The 24,223-nt window shown below is 40.4% G+C and overlaps 1 protein-coding gene across 2 annotated transcripts in view; it reads left to right on the forward strand.

The window, feature by feature from the left end:
• The window catches only part of LOC143721242 (uncharacterized), a 44,785-nt gene extending 25,801 nt beyond the window's left edge, over positions 1 to 18,984 (forward strand). The window contains exons 2-7 of one of the 2 annotated variants that reach the window (XM_077211527.1): positions 4,643 to 4,714; positions 6,970 to 7,033; positions 9,939 to 10,949; positions 14,691 to 14,843; positions 15,724 to 15,810; positions 16,004 to 18,984. In XM_077211527.1, the coding sequence (XP_077067642.1) occupies positions 10,785 to 10,949; positions 14,691 to 14,843; positions 15,724 to 15,810; positions 16,004 to 16,192 (594 nt within the window). In that variant the 5' untranslated portion in view covers positions 4,643 to 4,714; positions 6,970 to 7,033; positions 9,939 to 10,784 and the 3' untranslated portion in view covers positions 16,193 to 18,984. The remainder of the gene's footprint in view (positions 1 to 4,642; positions 4,715 to 6,969; positions 7,034 to 9,938; positions 10,950 to 14,690; positions 14,844 to 15,723; positions 15,811 to 16,003) is intronic. The other variant, XM_077211528.1, reaches the window with a different exon arrangement.
• Positions 18,985 to 24,223: the final 5,239 nt, after the last annotated feature.

Here is a 24,223-nt window from a genome sequence, read left to right on the forward strand (position 1 = left end):
TATACACATCAGATGAAGGCAATAGTTTTCATTGCAATAATAACTTTAAACAGACTGCACCTCTTATATTTTTTACCTACCGTTCCTAATGCTTCCACTACGAGGCTGGATTGCTGTTGTGTGCTACCTGTCTCACCATTGGATAATCCTCAGATCATAGAAATGGAATTAGAAAATTACATGAGACCCTATTTTACATACACTGCTTCATTCTTCATTCATTTTTCATTTAAAAACCACCACCCCTACATAAACAATACACCACATATTCTGTGTTACAATAAACAAAAGACTTGATATCATGGGTCCTTTTTGGGGTGATCTTCCAAAAATATACTTTTCAGAACTCTCACAAATCTTGGTGCCATTCCTGGAAACAGTTCCTGTTCAACTGAAGACACAAGTGAACGTCACATGCCTGGCATTTCCAAGGTGTATGTTTCTTCTTTCCATGCACTGCTTTGCAATGAACACACATGCGGCGACCAGCAGTGGCAATTTTTCTGACATCGGAGGTCAGCTCAGCTCCAGGAACCGGCACATGGTCAATACTGGTGTGTTTTGGTGCAGTTTTCTGAGACGCACCACAGAGCTGTGCAATAAGCTCTTCCATAAACTCCTTGTGCGTCATGTTGCCGTGTAGCTCCTTGTGCAATATGAAAGCGTTGGTGGCAGCAATGTCCAAAAAGTGTAGAAAGACTTTTCTGTACCACTTCATGGTTTTGTGCTTGATAGTGTAGTACTGCAACAGCTGGTCGGACAGGTCAACACCCGCCATGTGCTGGTTGTACGCGGTCACAGGCGCAGGACATGGAAAAATCTTTTTCCTCCATGTATCTTGTGCTTTCACTTTCCTTTTCACACGGTCTCCTTTATAGGCAGCATGGACGGTGGAGCAAACAGACACCTCTTGTTTGTCCATCCACTTCACACACACAAGAGGCCCATCCCGAATCCACCTGATGGATCCCCTGGTGGACTTTTTGGTCAGTGAATTAGATGCGCTCCGTGGGAAGTCCTTCCTATAGTCTCTGTAAGTCCCGCAAGCACCAAACTTCATAGCAAATAAGTCTGTTAAGAGCTTTGGACTTGTGTAGAAATCGTCCATGTACACATGGTACCCAGAGCCCAAAACCTTCCTGTCCAGAAGAGACATCACAGCATCATAAGAAAGCCCATGGTCCTTGGGAAAGATGTTCTTGCCCGTGTACACAGAGAGGTCCACAGTATATCCATTCGACGAGTCAGTAAGGACAAAAAACTTGAAGCCCACCTTAGTAGGCTTGGCTTTCATGTACCGTGCTATTTCTGTATTTTCTCTGCATGCCACAAATCTTTCCTTCACAGCTAAATTTCTTCTAGGATGATAGAATGCTTTGCAAGCAAGACGGATAGTGTCCATGAGGGGTTTGACCCTGAAAAGTCGGTCATGTTCAGCTGTGCCCCTCTTTTTGTCATTTTCCTCGTCTGCATCTGGGTGACTAATGTGCAAATTCCATGAAATGGTGCGGTATCGGTCCCTAGACATGACTGTGGCGGGGAAAGGCACAGTAAAAATACTGTGCTGCCGCCAGTAGTCAGCGATGGAGCTCATCTTCACCGTGGCCATGTAGAAAACGAGTCCAATGTAGTGGTACAGCTCGCCAACATTGACATCTGTCCAACTGTATTTGCGACCCTTTGCGAGCGCCCTGGCAGCCTGAGCGTTTGTGTTGTGGCACAGATTTGATACGGCACTCTCTGAGAAAAACAGTTTGAACAGACTCACAGGGGACTGTGAGTCAGCAAGACTCAACTGCGGCCCAGGTTCCCGTGCCGGCCGGAATCTCCAAGGCTTTGGGGCCACGTCGACATCAGTCTCTTCCCTCCATGACAGAGTCTTCTTCTCTCTCTTTGCAACAGTCTCTGCTTTCCGTGACAAAGACTTCTTGGCTCTTTTTGCAGCAGGTATCTTGTCACTGTCATCCTCACATCTGCAAAAAAAATAACAACAATGCTGACAAGGACATAGGTGTACTGAAAAATTCAGCTAATAGCAGCCCAAACTGGTGGCTGGTCCTGACCATTAGCTGGTCATCAGCATCACTAGCTTGGACCAGTTAGTAGACTAGCTTGACAGAGTTGGTGGACCAGCTTGGACAGATTGCCATTGTCTTAGCTAAGCTGGTCCATAGCTTGGTCGGATTGCTATTAGCTTGGCCTAGCCAGAGATCCTCTCAAGTTTTTGAGCTAGAGTCCAAGGCAAGTCTCAAGTCTCTTGTGCTCTTAATAAGTGTTGCAATCACGTACAGCAAACAATCCAGGCTGCTTAGAACACTGCATAGCTATACACTGAAAAAAGGGAGACTGGTCACCTGTTAGATTTATCAAATTATATTTAGTATATTTTACTAAAGGGTTTTATGTTCTTAAGTAAAACGTGATAGCATTGTGTAGACTGCACATTATATGCAGAAAGCGTGCACGAACATATTTAGCTCATGTTGGGATAAAGACAGAGAATCAAGTGAATGTATCAGTTCTCATTTCATCTCACGATATTCACAAACGGGTGCAGAAGCATTTCAGGAAGAAGAAAGAAAAGTCCACGCTTTTTTCAACGGTCCCACTTACAACTTCCAGCTCAACTCGACCTGGGTCTATTCCACCATCGGTCAGCTCAACTCTGTAAGTATATTTTGCTAATAGCCTCCTGGTAACAGTAATAAAATAATGTAGGACCCCCATTTACGAAGAGAGCAAAGAAAAAAGCAGATTTTACAAGATGAAAGTGAGATCGCTTGTTAAGCACCTGCAAAAAACGGTTGCGTAGCTCAGAGTAACTTTACAAGTAAGAGAGAAACAGAGACGTGCATAATATAAGTTACTGACAGAATAGGCTACAATATAATTCTACTAGTTAGAGGTTTGTTGCAGCAAAACTGAATTGGTGATTTTTGGAACAACAAGGTTTTGGTGAGTTTACATTTTTTTTTTTGTCGAATTTGGATGAAGTGTGTTTTAACCATAGATATAACTTAATAGAGAGTAATGTTAGACGCCTTATCGGCCGCTACTGCCTGCTGGCGCGGAAGATCCGTGGGGCCGCCATCTTAGACCGATCACCCGCTCCACTCAGTGCAATCTGTTTGGCGGGTGCAATGAGGTGTCCGTGCATTTAATTAATCACACCGAACTGATTTTCACGCGGGTTTTTTTCTGCAAAGGTCATACATGTAGCTATGATACAGGACACATGGTTCAGCGTATTTTTAATATTCATAGTTGGCTTAACAGCAGTGGTGTCTCGTCAATATGCGGTTTCATGGGCGAGGGACGCCGGACAAATGGATGTCTATCTGAGTCCTTAAATTTTCAGCAGCATGTGATCTGAAGCTGGTCTCTAACTAGTTTCTTAAAGATCCTCCTACGGGCGCAGGTCACTGCGTCCCTGGCGAATCAGATTTTGATACATGTTATTTTATCCAATCTGATTGGTTCACGTCACCTGTCATTCAACTTTACGCTCTTGGCTACTACTGCGAGTGCGCAGGCGACTCCGCCAAAACCTTGCTAGGCAGATCACTTTCGTAGAGATAATGGCAGCAGTTAAACCAAATTCTGTCATTAATTTACAAAAAAAAAACACCTTTCACAAGGCGTTCGCTGGAAGAAAAAAAAAGGATAAAGTATCTCGGACCGGACCAACCCGATTTACAAATCCGGCAGCAGCCAGTGACAGAGGACGAGCTTGCCCCGCGCGTGTTAAGAGAAACGTGTCGGCACTGAAGTTTTGTGGACAATGAAGGGGGTAAGAGACCTCAAACAGCTATCTGAAATTTATTTGTATTTATTTTCGCCCCGCCCCTCCAAAAATAATTATCACCAACCGCCACTGCTTAACAGTAATAGAATATTCTGATATATGATATAAAGTGACCAGACGTCCGTGATCAAAACTGGGAACATAATGCCCAAAAAGGGGGGGAAACATCTTGACTATCAATCTGATTGAAAAACCTAATGTTGTGTCTTCAAAAACAAAACAGGGACAGAGGTAGTTTTTTTCTGTATTTACCAGGAATATGCTGCACAGTGCTTGGCATCTTAACAGCTGCCACGCAACATAACTAGGAGTTGACCAGTTAAAGATGGCGGCCGCATTTCTTGCGCCCAGCGGCCAATCTCTATCTCTATATTATGTCTATGGTTTTAACCATGAGCTAACAAGGTAACAATAACGTTAAAGTAATTTGAGCAAATGTTAGTCCCAGTTCTGGAAGCCAGAGATACTTCATTTCAGAAAGTGCACAGTTGTATTTTCCTGTGTTTAGCAAGTGTTTTAACATTATACAGTCTATTGGTAACTAGAGATAAAAATCAACAACTTTGGGGGTGGGGTGCTCACCCAAAATACTGCTTTGCCAGGAACTGCATTAATGTTTTAAGTTGTATGGTACATTTTGAGTAAGTTTAACCTTTTAGAAAAGACAAGGGGTCACTTAATCTACAAAATGTGTTTTTAAATGGTTCTTAGCTGTGCATGTTAAACAAGAAGGAAGAGTTTAACTTGTAAGGCTTATGATTTAACATTAACATATAGTCTTGTTTTTAATTATTTCGTGGTAAAATTAATTTATGTTCTTGCTCTTTGTTGTTGCAGATGGACACTAAACTCACACTCTGTACATGTCATGTGGAGTCAGCTCTTTCAATGTGGGCTCACGTTTGTGTGGTGAGTAATGTTTACATTTTTTGCCTCACTGGGCAGGGTTCTGTAGTAGGCTATTCAGTGTTTCCCACAGGATGTCGGTCTAAAATGTTTTCCCGCATTTTGCTACCATTTTTGGAGATAGTGCCAGAAGTTTTTACAACTTGTGCAACCTTCAAATTTGAATACCTGTTGTTGTTGTTTATTTCATGTTTAAACACAGGAGGGAGTCTGCAAAGGGAGATCTCCCAGTGGCCTGTGGGCCGTTTTGGCCTGCCGTTAAATAATAACTTGATCAGCCGCAGATATAATATAGCAAGCTTCTTTAAAAATTATAATATAGAAAACAGGAGAATCCATGTATCCGCCGTCTCCTTGTCTTTCTCTCTCTGTTTTTCTGGCAAATAATACGTTGATGACCGTTAATAAGTCTTTGTTGATAACTGCCAAGCAGCTGGCCGCAACTTTTAACGTTTGTGCTTCTAAATGTAGCCTGTGGGTTTGAGACGTTTGTTTTGGTTCTTTTTTTTTTTTCTCTCATCTCTCTTTCACCGCTTCGGCTCGCTTTCACTCCTCCCCGTGCTGCTACGGTACCTAATGTGGGTGGGAGTGGTTAGAATTGAGAGCAGGCAGGTATATAGGCACCTGGGGTCCTTATGCCGGTAGCCATGCATTATAGCTAGCTGCTAACGGGTTGGAGCGCGGCAGTATTCCGGAGTGCTGTTAGCGCAAGGTGTTGCGAGTGACTGCCAACAGCACTACTGTTGGTGTGTATGCTTCTGAAACGGTGGGAACGCCTGGATTGACGAACTCGGAGGTACATTTTAATCTGACTGTGTTAGCGTATCCCTGCTTGTTTATTGTTTTGGTTGTAATGGGGCTCCGGTGATATGTTCACCAGCGTTTCGTGAGCCTGGTGAAAGTGGGACGCGCCGAAACACTGTCTACCCACACAATCACCTGACGGCAGGCGGGTATGTAATGGCTATGATTATTATGTGTGTGGTAAAAAGGGAATGTGCGTTTAGCAGCTTTATGTAAATAGATTGACTGATGATGAATTTATTGGCTGGTGGTTGGCGTGTGTGCGGGGGTTTAGTAGCTATATAATGGACTGACTGCTTATAAATTTTAGGCACACAGAGCACTCAACTGCGTCTCTTGTTTTTTTTATAGAGGCTACAGCCAATCCATTGTCGGCTGCTGTTCTTTTGAATGTGTTTAAATGTGTATGAATGTGCAGGTGCTGCTTTTTAGACATTTTCTTTGGTAAATGTTTTTTTTTTTTTTTTCTTTTTTTCTGCTAACCGGTGGATTGTAAGATATTTGTGGTAGTGAACTAATTGTGACCACCGGCTAGCGATTTTTCTTCTTTTCTTATTTGTTTGTTCATCCCCCTCCCCAGTAGTAGTCTTGGGGTGGGTCGGGCCCATAGGAAAGACTAGCGCACCAGGTTCTAGCTTAATTTGAGTGTTTCACCCATTTGGGGAACCAATGTGTGCAGTGTAATGCTGTGACGTGTGCACCTTTTAGAAATGGCTCAAGGAGCATGATTGCTGTGGGTGTGAAGGCTGAGTTTGTAGTGTTGGTTCTACATCAAGGGTGCACCTTAGTTCACGTGTGGTATTGAAACCTAGGCCTGGGCCGGCTTGTGGTCCGGTGGCCCACCCTCCTCTGTACTATTCCTATGCTAAATTATGTATTTTCATGTTATTTATGGACAACCAAAAGCGACTCATGTTTTTTTACTGAAACCAAAAAAAAAATAAAGATTGTATTTTTTTTTACACTTTGTTAATCCAAGCCTGGGCATGCTTTTTGTTGCAACATAGAGTCCTCTTGCTCTTACTAGTCCTGTCCAAGGGGTGGCGTAGTAAGCACTGCCATAGCCCTACAGGGGGGCTACATAAAGCCTTTTCAGTTGGGGTGCGACGCTCCGTTTGCTGACACATTTGGATCAATAAATAACCATTCAGTCAATAAGTAGAGGCTGCAATCACTTTCTTACAAGAAGGTTAAGCTACTGCTTTTATATTGGTTGTATTGGTCATTTAAAGGTTAATTTTTAAAGGTTAATTCTAATAATTAATATACATTGTTGTATAACATAATATACATGATTTGACCCCAAAAATCCTGATAGCAGTACCCCTAGTATGTTTAGCTGTTGTTATTTGATATTTTGACAGCATGTTTATTTCTAATTAGAAATACTTATATTTGTAAAACCTTTCTTTGATTTATCCTTATTTATTTTATTTTTTATTTCTCTTTTTCAGTGACGAGTGATGCAGAAAATGCTGTGAATGTGGCGTTGTAAAGCCTAACCCTCAGTTTTACCAAGTATGTATTAAAGCATTATCGGGTAAAACATAGTTTTTATGGGAATAATAATAGATTTCCATGTGCATATGTAACCTGCCCGTGCACTTTTAGAACATGGAATGCACTTTTAATTCATTTGAATAGATTCCATGTGGCTGAAACCTCTCATCAAACAGAGAGCTGTATATTTAGCTGCCATTTATGTCTTTGTGAGGATCTTGTCTCTGAAAGGGATTACTGGGTTCACATTAATGCACACCTGAAGAAAAATGAGGTTGTAACTTGCATGTTTTTGGGCTGAGACTTTCAAACGAATATCAATGGAATATTTAAATCCCACAAGAGCAGAAAACACAATTCCTATGCATTAACAGATTTTAAACCAGGCATTGTGACATCTACCACTTTTGTTTCCCTGAATTCAACTGAACATACTTCAAACGATGATATAGGTAAGGTATACTTGGATGCACAACCAGATTCCAGTGTAGATACCCTAAAAGACCTTCCAAATGTAATAGAACACACTTTTGCAGCAGCTCTGTTAAAGTTAGAACATTTTACTCATGTACCAAGCACAGCAATCAGTGATTTTTTGTCTGAGCTTAACGACTTAACTAACTCTCTCTCAAGTTCCCTCACTGATGGTGTTCAAGTTGATATTTTTCAGAGGCACAACCTTCAGGTTGACAGAGATGTCATAGAGGAAATAACCACGGCTTTATGCACAGGGAATCCTATAAATAAAGCCATAGCTAAGGGTGGGACTTTGAGTTCTGCATTTCAACGTAAGCAGTATTATAATGCAAACTTTAATGTAATAGAACCAGTTGAATATATTTTGGATATATCTAAAGAGAACAAAACCTTTCAGTATGTCCCCATTCTTGAATCACTACAAGTTTTTTTGAATAGAAAAGATATCTTGGACAAGATAGATCACAAAACAGAAGCGGAGACTTCAGGTGAAATTGTGTACAGGTCTTTCGGGGACGGTCTGCATTTTAAGCAAAACACTTTTTTGTCAGGAAAGGAGTCAAGACTATCTGTAAGTTTGTATGTTGATGACTTCGAGGTCTGCAACCCTCTAGGCACCTCACGTAAAACACACAAACTTTGTGCTTTATATTGGGTGCTGAGTAACCTTCCTTCTGGATGTAATTCGTCTTTGACCTCCATCTACTTAGCACTGTTGTGCAAAACAGACGATGTTAAGTGCTGTGGCTATGACAAGATTTTAGAACCACTTGTTAGAGATCTCAGGTCTTTGGAAGTTAATGGAATATTTGTTCCACAACTGGGCAGATCGCTTAAAGGTACAGTTCAGTCAGTTGCTGCAGACAATTTAGGAGCTCATGGAATAGCAGGCTTTGTTGAGAGTTTTACAGGCCCCTATTTTTGTCGTTTTTGTACTGCAACAGCCTCAGAAATTGCATCGAATGAGGTGAGATCAGAAACCTTTATCATTAGAACAAAAGAAACACACGGGACTCATGTCAAAGCAGCCTTAGATAGTGGCAGTAACTGTTTTGGACGAGCATGTCCTTTGACTAAAGCCCTTTCTCATTTTCATGTTGTCCGTGGCTACCCTCCTGACTTTGCCCATGACCTCTTTGAAGGCATTGTGCCTGTTGAAATAGCAAGTTGTCTCAAATTACTAATATCAAAGAAGTATATCAACTTGGATGATATCAACAATTCCATTCTTCACTTTCCATACAAGTGGACAGACAAAACAAATAAGCCTCATGTTTTGCCGCAAAATCTGTCAAGCAGGAAAACTATAGGTGGTAATGCCCATGAAAACTGGAGCTTGCTAAGATTGCTCCCCTTTCTAATTGGCCCCCAAATTCCTGAGCATGATCCTGCATGGCAAGTCTTGTTGGATCTAAAACAGATCGTGGAGATTGTGGTTGCCCCAGTCCACAACGATGAGTCTATTGCATTCCTTGAAAGCAAAGTTTCTGACCACAGACAAAGGCATCAAGAGGTGTTTCCACAGAATAGACTGCTGCCCAAACACCATTATCTAGAACATTATCCAAAACTAATAAAGTTGTTTGGGCCTCTTGTGGGTCTTTGGACCATGAGATTTGAGGCAAAGCACAGTTTCTTTAAAAGGGTAATTAAACGGACGAGTTGCTGTAAAAATGTGCCCCTCTCTCTGGCTGTGAAACACCAGTATATGATTGAGTACCACTTGTCGTCTCCAAGTATTGATAAACCAATGCTGGATGTGTCAAAGTGTGCCGTTAGGGTTTTTGAAGGAAGAGTTGGCTCAATCTTTCAAACAAAGATATCCTGATCTATCTGAAATACACCTTTCAAAAAATTTTTGGAGCAAGGGAATAAACTAAAGGCTAAGTATGGTAGTTGTTCATGGGTCTGAAGGTGGACTGCCTGAGTTTGGGGAAATCCAAAAAATATGCATTTTGCATCCAAGATTGTTTTTTGTTTTGAAACTGCTGTGTGGATGGTATAGAGAGCACTATGGAGCCTATGAGCTGACTCCATCTCCAGCACAAGAACTTGCTCTTTTGACTAATATTTCGGGTGGAAAGGAAATCTCTTCAAATTTCTTAGCTGTGCCCGTTTTAGTCCATGCCCCTCGCCTGGCATCTTGGTGGCGGAAGTCGAGAGAAACCTACAGAGTCCCATATTACATAAAAAGATTAAACTTGATCTGAAATTAATAAAATTGAACTAAAACCAAGCATTTAAAAAAATAAACAACCAAACTCACTTTAAAACACATTAAAACTAGAAAATCCAAAACTATAATAACCTTGGTATATGTTTTAATGTCTTGGATGTCTTTCCTTCTTAGCATGGTGTTTGACAAACTTGAATACTTGCACATTTGATCTCAACAGTTTATTCTCTCAGATGACACACGTATTATTGTTCTTTTTCTTTTTAACAGAGATGTGCAGCAAGACCATGACAGCGATTCTCAGAGTAATCCTGGGGCCAGACAGCTGTCAGAGGGTGGTGTTTCCTTCTGGTCTACCTTCAACTGTAACTGACCTAGAGACTGAGATACAGACTATATGTAAAATAAAACAATCCTTTCGACTGCAGTTTATGGATACACTTTTTGGCAACGACTTCATGAACCTCACTTCTGTGGAAGAAGTACAAGACAAAGCTACAGTCAAGGTCATAATGCACATCCTGCAGACCTCTCGATGGAGATCACTGTGCTGACGTTGACTCCCCAACCACTCACAATGACTCCTTATGTTCTTCTGATGATAGCACCATAATTCTCTCATCGTCACCATCCACCTCTTCAAGGTCTTCGTGGCCAGATTTTCTTTATGTTTCTCGTTTTTCATATGATGCAGAGTTAAAGCTTGAGCAAGCCAACGCAGATTTCAGAGAAAAGGGGACCCTGCTCATTCCTGATCCAAAGCTGAAGTCCGATATACTAGAGGGGTTGATACAAGCAATAGTCCAGCACAAAGTCTATGTCACAGACCGGGAGTTTGACCAAGTTGCTGTGGCGCTCATCAAGAGGCATCCATGTTTACAAGAGAGAGGCTCAGCTACTGGCTATGGAGGATGGAAGACCAGCCTCAAATACAAGCTGTCCAACTACCGCACACATCTCCGGAAAGTAGGATGTCCTGAAGTATGTATAAATGCTTTGAAATATAAACCAGATGGTAAACGTAGTCCTGCCTTTGACTTTAAGAAACCAAAGAGAGGTGAAGTGGCCTACTATCCTTCCTTTCCACTTGGGGAGTGTGAAGAGTCCCTGGAGAAGATGAGGGTTGAACTAATTTCAGATATCAAGCAGCGTAATAACAGAGAGACAATTAGGGCTAAAATGGAGAAAACGTTTTCATTAAGAAGACAAGAAGTAATACGTTGTCCTCCGATGATCAGCGACTTTCAAGAGAGATGGCCAGCTCTCTTTGATGTAATGGAGGCAAGTAGAAAAAATTATCAGCAAAATTGTGAAATCTTGTGTGGTAGATTAAGGTTAGACTAACGCTTGGCTCCCCTTTGCATGCAATGATGTGGCTTGCAGGCTTATTTTAATGCTTACACAGGTTTACAGGGAATAAAGTGAAAAAAATTCTTCTGACTGATCTTTTTTTCAGGCCAAGTCATATTCCTTTAACTTTATTTAAATTGTCGAGACCTGTAGCGTTTTAAGGGGAGATGTTTTAAAGGGGAAATGAAGCAGTCAGTCAAGTTTACATGATTTACAAGATGGATTTCCACTATAATCAAAAATTATATAAGAAACATGACAAATGTTAACATATAAAGAAACACCGTTATATCTTTCGTGGCAAGGGCGCCGCCATTGTGCAGTATTATAACCGGTGACATCACGGGGTGGGTTTGCTCTGTGCTGAGTTCAGTAAAATACAGTGAAAGATGCATGTAAGCTGGTCGAACCAGCAAACAACTAACGTTAGGTACAGTCATTGTTAGCTAACAGCTGTAAGCATGAACTAGCTAACGCTAACTTAGTGTTTAGCTAGTGAACTTTATTAGTACCAGACAAAAAGACGACGTGTAACGTTAACAAACTGCACATGGAAACATTGTTCGCGATGTCTGCCATCATATTCCTGTCTCTTGTCAACACCATGGTTGCAATACATGGTCAAGATCAGCGTCTTGACAGCAGATGGATCGTGCTATCGTGGCGTAATAATCTGTTTGATTGTAATTTACTTACCTGAATGAAATGAAATTGAATGTATCGTCCTGTGGAATCATTCATTCACTGACAGCATACGAATCTTCCTGTTACGACTCCGAGTCGAGTGTGAATTGAAAGCTCTTCAGTGATTCAGTGCGTGCAGGAAACGGAACAGATCATTCAAACTGATTCGTGAACCGATTTAGACAGATCTGCCAACATGTTTGATGAAGTCTTTGAACAGAATCGACAAAAAAAAAATTAAAAAAATGATTCATTTGTTTGATGAAGTCTTTGAACAGAATCGACAAAAAAAAAAGAGTGATTCATTTGTAAATTGAGCATCGCTCATCATGCCCATAAAAAAGATACAGCGCGCTTGGAAAACTACGCATTTAACAACATATTTGCATTAAAATAAAGTACGCCGTTTGCATCCCTGCATATAACGAGATTTGGGCTATACAAATTACGGGAGTTTCACAGGAGAAACAAAACGGGAAGGGTGCGGGAGATGGATGTGAAATACGGGAGACTCCCGGGGAAAACGGTAGTGTTGTTGACAGGTATGAGCTATACCTAATACACCATAACTTGTATGGCCCTGCATATAACGAGATTTGGGAGATCTGTCTAAATCGGTTCGCGAATCAGTTTGAATGATCTGTTCAGTTTCCTGCACGCACTGAATCACTGAAGCGCTTTCAATTCACACACGACTCAGAGTCGTAACAGGAAGATTTAAGAACATCAAGAGTGTTGGATGAAGTGGCCGTGGACAGTACAGTCTAGTGAAAGCAAATCTGCCAATCTATATTGTTTGCCAGCGATGAAGATCTTTATTAGTTGAACATCTTTGTATGATGTCTGTGAATGAATGATTCCACAGGACGATACATTCAATTTCATTTCATTCAGGTAAGTAAATTACAACCAAACAGATTATTACGCCACGATAGCACGATCCATCTGCTGTCAAGACGCTGATCTTGACCATGTATTGCAACCATGGTGTTGACAAGAGACAGGAATATCATGGCAGACATCGCGAACAATGTTTCCATGTGCAGTTTGTTTAACGTTACACGTCGTCTTTTTGTCAGTACTAATAAAGTTCACTAGCTAAACACTAAGTTAGCGTTAGCTAGTTCATGCTTACAGCTGTTAGCTAACAATGACTGTAACGTTACCTAACGTTAGTTGTTTGCTGGTTCGACCAGCTTACATGCATCTTTCACTGTATTTTACTGAACTCAGCACAGAGCAAACCCACCCTGTGATGTCACCGGTTATAATACTGCACAATGGCGGCGCCCTTGCCACGAAAGATATAACGGTGTTTCTTTGTTAACATTTGTCATGTTTCTTATATAATTTTTGATTATAGTGGAAATCCATCTTTTAAATCATGTAAACTTGACTGACTGCTTCATTTCCCCTTTAAACCGCTTTAATATTGCCAGTTTGCGTATTTTAAAAGCTATTTTAATCTATGAAAAACAATTACTTAGCTTGACAATTAATCAACCATCTACATAACTTTTCAGTGCATGTTTTTATTGATTTTATAAGACCAAACATGCTATATTAATATATAGTTTGTTCCTTGGCAAATCGTTTTGGCTGAGGGCAAAGTGAAGTTTCATAACTTTATATATTTAGGCTATTTAACTTTAGTCATCTCTCTAATAGGCTACAATGTTAATGTTTGACTGAATTGTTTGCTTTATTTCTCATTGTATAGCTTCTTATAGCCTACCTATTAGGCTACTTATACTTTTATACTGGATATTATTGATCATTAAAACTGACATTTAACAAAAAGAGACAGCGTTGTGTAATGTTATATATTCTAAAATATATAAAATATTATTTATATATACATTTTACTATGCATTCTCTTCACTGTATGTGTACATGTATAATAAAATAAAACGATACAACCCTGACTCTGTTTGTTAAATGTCAGTTTTAATGATCAATATTGTTTCATATTTTTAAAATGAAAACAAAAAGTAGCAGGGTTGTGTTTTATATTTCGTGTTGTTATAAATATATGCAGTGAAGATAATCAATGTGCGTTGCCTGAACCACATTTGTTTAACCTGAACAATAAAACTCGTCCTCGGGAGTTCGTTCTCCTGAGTCGAACTTGGCAAGTCTGAACTACCAAGGACGCAAGTCCGTAATGTGCGTAGGTTACTTGGTATTGAGAAACGGCCAATATTGACCCGAGTTCTGTATTCTAGCATGCGCCAAGTTGAGTGTGAAACAAGACCAACGCTGCGGGGGGCTCCGGGAACAAACACGCTCGAATTCGGACCGCAGCAAACCAGCTGTAGCCTGACATGCACTTCTCCAAAAGTGAACACGGAGCAGTTTTTCCGCGCGCGGGATTTGAAAACCCGGAGTGGACCAAAAGCGAAGCGATGACAAAATGCTTAGAGTGGAGAGAGGAACGTGCATTCGCTCCAATCCAGGCTTTATCACATCCCCCTCAGCAGGGTGAATACACCTCGTCTTTCCTTAATTTAAGACCTATGCAAACTAAAATTAAGACATTTATCACACTATTTGAGAAACGAAAGCCTATTTACGGCCTTAAAATTATGAAAAGTGAATTTAAGGCATGGACAGACGGGAACCCTGCAATTGACGGAAATCCGTCATAGACTCGCTGCAATTAACGGAAATCCGTCGTAGCGACGGAGAACTTTAATCCCTGGGTTTATGTATTGTAGTATTTCTGATGTGAAACTGTGATGGGCCTCCACAGTTTACTACATTCATGTTTGGAAATAGTGCATTTGATCTCTTAAAGGAAAAGAAGCATGAAAATACAAAGCTGGTATTTTACAAATAGAGGGATTGTTGCAGCTAAGAAATAATGACTGTAGCTTTAAATTTCTTTCGTTGAATTCAGTTGAACCACATTGAAATGATATTTTTTCCCAACCTCAGTTTTAGGTCTAACTAATATCTTGTATGCATGTCCTTGTACTAATGTTTCAGATAAATGCAGAGTTTAAACGGATCACCAACATGCCTCTACAGTCAAGGTTCCTCTCACAGTTAGACCTATTCACTGCAAATATGCTGAAGTTGTTTGAGAAGAGATCGGGGCAGCAGGGAAAGAAGCTGAGAGACATGCTTGCCATGGTGACGGTAAGAATTCGAACTATTTAACTTTCAGTTGCATTTTTTCCCCATGTTGGGATTAGGTTGGCAGAGGTGGGTAGAGTAGGCAAAACCTGAACTCAAGTAAATCTGGTCGTCAAAATAATTGAGTTAAGCTTAATTTATACTTCTGCATCAAGTCTACGCCGTAGCCATGCATTTATACTTGTGTGCTGGTTTCGGCATTGTCCTGCAATTACACCACCAAAACTCTAGTTGGTGGTAGTGCTACAGCTTCCATTGTGTCGACTTTTGCCGGTCAAGCAGGCTAACTTCCTGTTTAGCTCTCGCTTACTTAAAGGGGGTGAAATTATATATGTGCGGCTCTTATAGACTTTTCAAATGTTATTGACAAAATGGATAACTTTCTGAAATTTTACTTCAAAGCATGGAGCACTTCCTGTGGGCTTGGAGGTATTGCGAGGCTATCCAGCCGACCAATCACAGTTCTTGCGGTCCACATCGCTGCGACATGTAGTTACATTTTTGGGAAGTTGCACGTTGGGCTTGGCGTAGATTCGGCGCAAAAGTATAAATCAAGCTTAGAGTACAAAAGAATTTACTGAAAAAATTACTTGAGTAGCAAGTACTTTTAAGAAATCTAAACATAAATAAAAAAAACATTAGGGACAAATACTAAATTAATTTTAAATTCCTAAGTACGCCAATAAGTAAATATTATTTGAAAAATGTTGTCTACTGTAATTTATTATTAGGCAAACGAAATCAAACAAACCTATGTATTATGTCCATTGGTAGTCAATTGATGATGAAATGTCTTTACCTTGCATTCAAATAAAACAACTATCTGTAACTTGGAACAGCTTTGAGCTAAAATGCAGTCATATGATTTGTTTTATTCTCTAAGGATGACATTGATGCTGGTCGGGAATGTGTCAAAGGACTCTGCTTCTACCTAAACGAGGATCCTGATCAACTCGTGCAGGAGTATGTTGTGAGTGTATAGTGAAGTAATAGTGTAACATCGTTAGGCCCAGATCAGACAGTACTGCCCTTTTTGTTGAAGCCTACTTTTCTTTTTAAAAATTAAAGAGCAAATTAAAAAAGAAGTAACTTTGGTGTAGTTTAAAAGATGCTCTGTCCTACTGAGGGTGAGTTTAAATAATTGTGTCCATTCTTTTCACCAGGAAATGGCTGAGACCCATTTCTTCAGTGCCATAGAGAGGATGACAGTAGGGATCTATGTTATGAAAGACACTGCCAACAGCGAACCCTCCGACGTCGGAATAGTCATCGAGGGTGTGGTGGCACTTCGAGATCTTGAGAATGTAGCCCTTGCGTCTGCAATGTTGTTTGGACTCTTTTTTATGCATTAAACATGCAGTACCCTACAAAGCTCTGCTACACTTTTGAGGTAATTCAAAAGATAATCATGGAGGTGGATGCAGGTGAACTGTCAAGAAAGGCTCAAAGCTTGAAAACTAAGCTCCACCAGGGAAGAGAGCTCATTGTTCTTGGGTCTTGGTTGGATTAGGGCATGACTTTTGGCAAACTAATAGTCTCCAACTCTACATTGCTGGACTGAGTGTTGCAACATGGTTACGGGACTACCAAGTCCAGTGATACAGTATTTTTCTTTTACAGTTGTGATTACTTCACAGTACAAGGCACATTTGAATTTTACCATTCCATGTGTTAAAATATAATACATGTTCAAAAACCTTGAGCTTCCCAGAGGACATTTAATTAGGTGTTAAAGCACGAAGTGCTGTGATCCTTGGCTCAAGACGGACGAAATGTATATCCCCATTTTTGATTTAGGCAAGAAAAAATTTTCCGCTATGTCGAATTTTGTCCAAAACCTACTTTTGCGAACTAGTCCCTGGTTTTTCGCCCGATCGGAACCAAACCAGTCTAGGCCTATTCTCTGGACTCTCTAGATCAATAATTATCGAAAAAAAAAGTTGAAATTTTGCATTTGGGTGGCTGTAACAGGGTCATTTAGAAAAGGAGCGGGGCAAAATACAGTCAAAAGCCTTTAAAACTTTAACGAAAAGTCAAAACTTCACAAAAATTGATGAGCATATGTGTCATAAAATGGTGAATAAGCATGCAAAGTTTCATGGAGATCGGACCATAGGTGGCGCAATAACTGTTAAAAAGCTTCAAAACCATGTATTTCCTATGGTAAATTGCCTGTATTAGCTGTAAATGGTCTATTCCATCTAGGATTAGGGGTGTCACGATTCTCCAAATCCTCGATTCGATTACATTGTCGATTCTAAGGTCACGGTTAGATTCGATTCTCGAATTTTTTTTTTTAAGCACAGGTTGCTGTTGCTCCTAAAAGCTGACATCAGTTCATCGCAATCTCACACATCTCTGTTATTATCAGTGAAGCTGACTGCACAATGAATCTTTCATAATATATAGCCTACACTTTGTTTGTTATGATTAGAGGATTTGCCAGCTTACAGAATTCAGCACTGAACAAAAAGTCCGTTTCGAGCGGTGAGGAGAGTCTATCTTAAATGCTTCTGATTGGTCATTGCGTTCAAGAAATCAACACATATGTCTGTGATTGGCTAAATCGCTCAACGCTGCAAACATGTTATAAATAGAAACTCTGGCCTGTAAATCGTTTCTATTTTGTTTTAGTTGTTCTTGTTGCTTTTCTGCAACAGATGAAAAAAAATGTATTAGTTTTTATATGTTTTATTCATAGATATTTCTAGTTTGCGGGAGTCCCGCAAATCTTTTTATTCTCCCGCACACACATAGTGAGTGCATTACCGCCCGCGCTCGCACTCGGCCATCAAATCTAGTCCCGCGCCGCACTCTATTGCGTTGGGAGTGCACGTCTATAGATCAAGAGCCTGGCCCGAGGATAGTGACGGGAAATATCGGCCAAGATCGGGCTCGGGCATAGAATCCAAGTTAGAGGACTCACAGCCTTTCAACACGTGTGTTTTTTTTCCTGCGCCGTGATGAGTCGTTCATGAACGATCCGTTCATTGCCTCTGTCACGCGACAAATGAACAAAAGACTCGGAAGGTCAAGTAATTATTAATGTTCCCTGTAAATTACTTTTGACTGCATTATAATGATTTCTTAATTCAGAATATGATCAAGATTGCGTTGGTGGATGTGTTCGGGGAATTTGCCTGTTAAAAGTATAACATTTAAAGCCCCTGAAATGACTAGAAAAAAGATTAGTTAATTTTGATGAACGAGATTGAATAATAGAGTCAGTAAAACAATCGGAACTTTCCATCACGGGCGCGACATGGGGGCGTGGCAGTATCGACGATTTCATTTTTTATTTCGATTTTTGAGTTTGTGAATTAATTTCGATCGTTTTCGATTTAAAATCGAAATTGTGACACCCTTATCTATGATCATTTAATGTTCATATCATAATGTTCAAAACCAGTGCAGTACAATACTCTGGACTGTCTAGATCAATAATTATCAGAAAAAGTTGAACTTCTGTATTTGGATGACTTTAATAGGGTCACTTCAAAATGTGGCCTTGACCAAGTGTCCCAGAAAGCCTTCATCTCTTCAATGAATGCTCAGATCTTCTTAAAAACAGGTCAGAACATGTGCCATATGACTCCAAACAATCATGAAAAATTTCAGACAGATCGGACTAAATTTTACTCTATAACAGTTAAAAAGGAGAAAATTAAATGAATATAATGGCATATTAAGCCAATAAGTAGTATTTTACTTGACCCCTGCTGTTTAAAATATGAATTATATATGAAATATGGCAGCGAGGGGCGACGCTACACAACAAATTACCAACAGTAAACTGATTGCGCGCGCTCTGTTTCTGACGCACATCAAGCACTCGCTGGGCGGGGGAAGATTGATGCGCTGGACCGGAGTCGCGGGACTTAGTTAAGTTTTTGTGGAGTTTTTTTTGCGTTATTTTGTAGTATTTTGAATTAATGTTTTTAAAATAGTATTAGTAAAAAAAAATCTAAAAAAAAAATTCACTCATTCACTCATTTTGGCGCCCCTATTGAGTGGCGCCCCTAGCATTTGCCTATTCCGACTATGCCACGGGCCGGCCCTGTGTTTATCAATCATTTTTTCTTTAATACAGACATAGGCTATGTGTTTTTTGTATATATAATAAAATGACATTGCATAACCCAGAGATCGCACTGTCCAAGAGTTTGGCAATTCACACATAACATAAACACATAAAACATGATATCCGAGTTTTAAAATCAAAGATTTTAAAAGAGAACAATTATACATCACGGTTGTTTAAACCAATCAACATTAAGCTGTGTCGTCAGCAAGTCGTTTCCCATCATGCTTTTGATCAGCGCAGTCGGTGGAGAGCATAGACATCATATGTGGAGAGCAACTGCGCGCGACTGCAGAATCCGACACGTGCGCCTTGCGCTCGCGAGAGCTTTTTGACACACGTCAGCATGACATCAGCGGAAGGCGGACCGCACTCGGACACATTTCTAACCGGCATGCATTACGCGCTGATCACCGGTGATCGGTTCTGCGCAGATTTTGTTCATCTCAAACAAGCCTAATGTCAAGATTTGACATTTGGCCGGACATTTGACCGGAGCTGTTATCACTGTGGACCAGCTGCGCGCACCGTTCCCCGGCATTCCCGAGCGGCCAAACGCGGCGTGGATCTAATGAATCTCCGGTCAGTGGCTCGAGCCAAATCTTCGCGCACGGAGGATACTATTCTTCAGTTGGCACTGATCAATATTAGATCCTTGTCTAACAAGACTTTTATATTAAACGACTTCTTTGTATCCCGGGAGCTTGACTGCATGCTTCTTTCAGAGACGTGGGTTAAACCGGGTGAGTGTTTCCCCTTCTCAGAGCTTCTTCCACCGGCATGTTCTTTCTTTAGCTCTCCACGAACCACGGGAAAAGGAGGGGGTCTAGCGACAGTTTTTAAAACCATGCTAAACTGTAAGAAAACCCCTTGTGAACAATACAAGAGCTTTGAGCTGCAACTCTTCGAGCTAAACCTCAATCTAACAGTATTATGTGCGCTCATTTACCGCCCTCCCAAATTCAATAAGGATTTTTATAAAGGATTTTTCGGCGTTCGTGGCAGGCATGGCTCTTAAGTATGATCATTTTTTAATTGTTGGTGATTTTAATATTCATGTGTGCTGTACTTCTAAGCCCTTGGTCAAGGACTTTTTAAACATCTTAGATTCGTTTAACCTCAGTCAGTCTGTGAACTGCCCGACTCATAACAAGGGACATATTTTAGACTTGGTCTTGTCCCATGGCCTAAATCTGTCCATAAAGGATATTTCTGATGCAGGTATTTCTGACCATATGCCTGTCTTGTTTTCTGTTTCTCTGCCGCGCCCTCAAAGTAAAGCGTGCGTCCCCATGCGTCAGCGGCGTGCTATAAGTCCATCTACGGCTTTCCTTTTTGCTGCAGCGTTCGATAACTCTCCTTTCATGTCCATGGGTGCCTCTTGTTCAAATATGGACATTGATGAACTGGTTACTCTATTTGACTCAACGTGCACAGAAATTCTTGACTCAATAGCACCGTTTATGCTTAGGCGCTCTAATTTAAATGGAGAGCCATGGCACAATGACACTACTCGTGCTCTCAGAAGGGAATGTCGCCGTGCTGAGAGAAAATGGAAAAAAGACAAACTTCATGTATCTCTGGGGATGTTAAGGGACTGTTTGTCTAACTACCAAGACGCTGTTAAGGCTGCAAAGACTCAGTATATGTCAAACCTTGTACAAAACAACTGTCACAAACCTCATGTTCTTTTTAATGTTCTAAATAGGATAATCAACCCCCCTGAGCATACTGGCATCATTCCCAGTGCCCTTCTGTGTGACAGATTTTGTAAATTCTTCATGGATAAAGTGGCCAATATCCGGGCCTTAACCCTTTGTGTTGCGCCAGATCCCAGTATTTTACCTTTATGTTCAGTTGATTTTGAAGATTTTATGCCAATATCTCTCTCTGAGCTGTCAAAGATGGTCCAAAGTTTAAGACCCTCGGTCTGTTCATCAGACAGCCTTCCAGCCAAACTTTTTAAAGATGTTATTGACACTGTTGGGCCTTGTATTTTAAATTTGATAAACTTGTCACTTTCAGCTGGGCGTGTTCCGGGTGCTTTTAAAAAGGCCATCGTGCAGCCCCTCCTGAAAAAGCATAATTTGGACTCCTCTGTTTTGTCCAACTACAGGCCAGTGTCTAAGCTTCCATTTTTGTGTAAAGTTTTAGAAAAAGTGGTATATGCCCAACTTCAATTGCATCTAAATTCCAACAACATCTTTGAAAAATTTCAGTCTGGTTTTAGATCCTGTCACAGTACAGAAACTGCTCTCTTAAAGGTTTTTAACGATCTTCTTTTAATTTCTGATTCTAGTAGCTCTGCGATGCTAGTGCTTTTAGATTTAACGGCAGCATTTGATACGGTCAACCATAATATTTTATTATCCAGACTAGAGTCCTGTGCAGGCATTAAAGGCACTGCTCTGAAGTGGTTTCAATCATATCTGACAGATAGGTCTTTTTCTGTAAACCTTGGTCCTTTTTATTCAGACAAAGCCCCAATTGACAGCGGGGTGCCTCAAGGCTCAATTTTAGGCCCAGTCTTGTTTTCTCTATATATGCTACCCCTTGGATCAATCTTCCAAAAACACAATATTTCCTTTCATTGTTTCGGAGATGACATCCAAATATATCTACCTTTGAATATCAAAACAAACTCAGTTGAAGCTCTGAAAAAATGTTTACAAGAAGTTAAAGACTGGATGTCATTGAATTTTTTAAATCTAAATGACAAAAAAACTGAACTTGTAATTTTTGGGGAGCCCGATGTCTCTGGTTTTAACAGTACTCTTGAACAAATGCTGCCAAATGGCTGCCCGTCAGTAAAAAGTCTTGGTGTTTTTATTGACAGTTCTTTTAAACTCGATAAACAAATCAGCTCAGTGGTTAAAACAAGCTTCTTTCAGCTTAGACTTCTAGGGAAGGTCAAGCCCTATCTGCCCCAAAACCAACTGGAAAAAGTTGTGCATACCCTGATAACAAATCGCCTGGACTATTGTAACTCATTGTACTATGGCCTTGATCAGTCTTCAGTTCGCCGATTACAACTAGTTCAAAATGCGGCTGCACGCCTGATGACAGGGATAAGGCGCAGAGACCACATCACCCCGGTACTGTCATCTCTCCACTGGCTGCCTGTCATTTTTAGAATCCATTTTAAGATCTTATTGTTTGTTTTTAAATCTCTAAATGGGTTGGCTCCATCATATTTATCCGACATGTTGACTGCACACGCCAGTCAGAGCACTTAGGTCCACTGACCAGCTGCTTTTAAACTGTCCAAGGTCCAGACTGAAAACCAGAGGGGACAGAGCATTTTGTGTTGCAGGTCCTAAGCTCTGGAACGCTCTTCCTTTCAATATTAGAGCAGCTACCTCTATGGAGAGTTTTAAATCACTTTTAAAAACTCATCTTTTTGCACTTGCTTTTTAATACAAGCTGAGTTGTGTAATCTTTTTTTCGTGTCGCTTTTATTATGTTGTATTGTATGGTTATTTTATGTTGTTTCTTTGGATCTGTACAGCACTTTGGGGCAGCAGTGTCTGTTTGTAAACGTGCTATATAAATAAACTTGACCTTGACCTCAAGATGCAGCCCACATAGATGATGACGACAGGACGCAAGTATGTCACGTAAAGTTCTTTAGTGCGCTCGCATAATTGCAGTGTGTAACCAAACCAAAAATTTCTGAAAGTATAAAATGTATCAAAACGTGAACTTTGGTTCGGACCTTGGTGCGGACTTTCAGGTGTGAAAACGGCAACGCCCTAAGATACAGTATGCAGTACACCCCAGGATGCAGTGTCAGCCTGGTTTTGGAACCACCAGGTCCATGTTTTACAGTCTTGTAGTGCTGGGCGGTTTGACCAAAAATTTATATCACGTTTTTTTTCAAAATTATGCCGGTTTTCCGGTTTATGACGGGGGTTTTTTTGCATGCATAATCAGGTGTTCAAAGCATTTTCTACTTGTTGAGAGAGGAATTACTGCAGTAAATTGACTTAGGATGGTCTATTTTACTGTCATTAGTGAATATTGTAGAATAGAATAGAGCCCAGTATAACCTAAAATTGTTATTTCTTAACGTTCGAATAACGTTCTTATAACCAGGAAATAACGTTAATACAACGTTTATATAACAGGAGAATTGTACGTTCTAATGACGTTTGAATGATGTTCTTATAACCAAGCAAGAACGTTAATACAACGTTTATATAACGGGAGAATTGAATGTTCTTATAACGTTTTGAATAAAGTTCTTATAACCAAGAAATAACGTTAATACAACGTTTAAAAAACTGGACATTTTGAATGTCCCTAGAACATTCAGAAATAACTTTAACGTTTTTATAACTTGATGGGAACGTTATGAAAACGTTCTTATAACCTAAAATTGTTAGCTGGGGAAGAGGAGAGATTCGCGATTGCACTGAACAGGTTTTAAGTACAGGATTCTCTGAGCGAGCCCAGAGAAAATGGACCTATTTTAACAAGAGCAGCGTGTATCTGAGAGCGCGGCACATTATATTCCGCGCGCTCGCAGAGAGATTCGCGCTCGTGCATTATATTAATGTACTTTCGTCGCTACAATAATGCGCTCAGCATCCACGTCCATGTAAGGTAACAGAGCACTGCTGTTTGTTTACCCTCACTCGTTGCTGCTTAGAAGTGCAACTTTGTAAAGGGTTCGCCTGAAACAGTGTCGCGCAGCGTAACGTTCGTTCCGAACGTTGTGTAATTAAATACACCGGTATGGCGGTTTATTCAAAATCAATATCGTGACGAAAATATAAACCGGTTTTCGGTTTGAACCGGTTTACCACCCAGCACTACAGTCTTGATTACTGTACAGTACCAGGCACATTAGGATTTTACCATTCCATTTTTTTGCTCTGTTAATATAGCATTGTTCCAAAACCTTAAGCTTCCCACAGTACATTTAAGGGGCTTTTTTCTTGTTGTTTTTTTATAGATGCAGATGCATTTTGAAAAAGCTTGTTTTAGCTTGTTTTAGCCAAACTAAGCTACATCTGGAGAGAAGCCCATTATTCTTAGTTTGATTAGCCCATGACTGTTGTTCTACTTTTTTTGGGCTCTTAGCTACAGTATGCAGCACACCCCAGGAAGCAGTGTTGAGACCTGGTTTTAGTACCACCAAGTTTTACAGTTTTGATTACTGTCCACATTTTACTAGTCAAAGTGTTAATGTATACCATAAATTAACAAATGGCACATTATGGTGAACTTTTAATATTGGCAAACTCAGTGCTATTTTTTTCTAGCCACACCTGTGTAGTACATTCATTTGTTGAATAAA

The sequence above is a fragment of the Siphateles boraxobius genome, unplaced genomic scaffold (genome assembly GCF_051911475.1).
Source record: "Siphateles boraxobius isolate OS27281-9 unplaced genomic scaffold, OSU_SipBor_1 65, whole genome shotgun sequence".
NCBI lineage: Eukaryota > Metazoa > Chordata > Actinopteri > Cypriniformes > Leuciscidae > Siphateles > Siphateles boraxobius.